The sequence below is a fragment of the Aureococcus anophagefferens genome (assembly GCF_000186865.1).
Source record: "Aureococcus anophagefferens unplaced genomic scaffold AURANscaffold_691, whole genome shotgun sequence".
NCBI lineage: Eukaryota > Pelagophyceae > Pelagomonadales > Pelagomonadaceae > Aureococcus > Aureococcus anophagefferens.
The window spans coordinates 408-1,585 of NW_008706031.1; the positions used below are offsets into that span (position 1 = coordinate 408).

Genomic DNA, 1,178 nt, shown 5'->3' on the forward strand with positions numbered 1-1,178 from the left:
TCCATCATCGCGCGCGCGCGCGTGGCAGCCCCGGCGGTGCGCGTCGAGCGCTCCGAGTGGTCGTCGTGGTCAGCGCCGGGCCCAGCGGACGATCTACGCGGCTGAGGCACTCGAGGGGTGTCTGAGAGGGTCTCGAAGCGGTCGCGGGTGTCCCCAATGCGCGTTTCTCGGGTCGTTGACCAGGTNTGAGCCGCGGCGCGCGTCGTGCTTGGCAGCCCGTCCACAGCCGAGTTTCGGCATGGATGGCTGCTTTTCAGCTTTGGTCCTCCAGCTAAGTTAGTTATATATGAGTTACCTTAGGCCAGTCTCCCGCCACAGGGGGCGCCGAACCAGCGTGCTCGCGCACGACCTGAAGTCGCCGCCGCCAACCGACACTGGATGGGACGGGAGCCGGAATGCGCCACCGTCAAGCCGTGCACGGACAACGTCGCGCCGGACTCCCAGACGAGCAGCGGGCCCGCCATGGTCGGGCTGGGGGGCAGCGACGACGGCGCGAGCTGCGGCACGGGCTGGCTCTTGGGCTGCTTCTAATGCGCTCTAGATTAGGCCTGTGCCACCGGGATCCCGGCGGCGATCCGGCGCGATCCCGAGCGATCCCGAGCGATCCCGAGCGATCCCGAGCGATCCCGCGCGATCCGGAGCGATACCCTACTCATCGCGGCCAGAAGGCCGGCGGCCGACGCCGAGTACGAGGTGATAAAAGAAAACGGGGCGGGCCGCACCGGGAATCGAACTTGGAGCAAAATGAAGATCCATGAGGCGTCTAAGCGTGACAAAAGCAAAAAAAAATGAAACGGGCCGCGCCGGGAATTGAACCCGGGACCTCTCGCACCCTAAGCGAGAATCATACCACTAGACCACACGGCCGAAACCAAAGCTCACCCGGACGGGGTCGAACCGTCGACACCCAGATTAACAGTCTGATGCTCTAACCAACTGAGCTACGGGTGATGGGAACCACCAACCTCGCCGAGCTCGCTGGAGCTCGACGAGTTGGTTCGATGCGAGAAAACATATTTCGCACGAGATATCAACTAGCTCCAAAGCGGCTTCGGGCTAAGTGGTGGAGCTCCGCGGAGCGCTTCGCAGCGTTTGCGTCGAACACCGCCTCCGCAAGCGAGGGGTTGTGCGCGCTGACGCCTGCCGCGCTACGACGCCTGCCGCAAGTGTCCACGTTC

General features: G+C 64.1%; 1 protein-coding gene across 1 annotated transcript in view; it reads left to right on the forward strand.

Annotated features, from left to right (window-relative positions):
- The window catches only part of AURANDRAFT_68951 (hypothetical protein), a gene marked incomplete at both ends in the record, with an annotated part of 938 nt that extends 407 nt beyond the window's left edge, over positions 1 to 531 (forward strand). The window contains 2 exons of the mRNA XM_009044688.1: positions 258 to 279; positions 319 to 531. Coding sequence (XP_009042936.1) covers positions 258 to 279; positions 319 to 531 — 235 coding nt within the window. The remainder of the gene's footprint in view (positions 1 to 257; positions 280 to 318) is intronic.
- Positions 532 to 1,178: the final 647 nt, after the last annotated feature.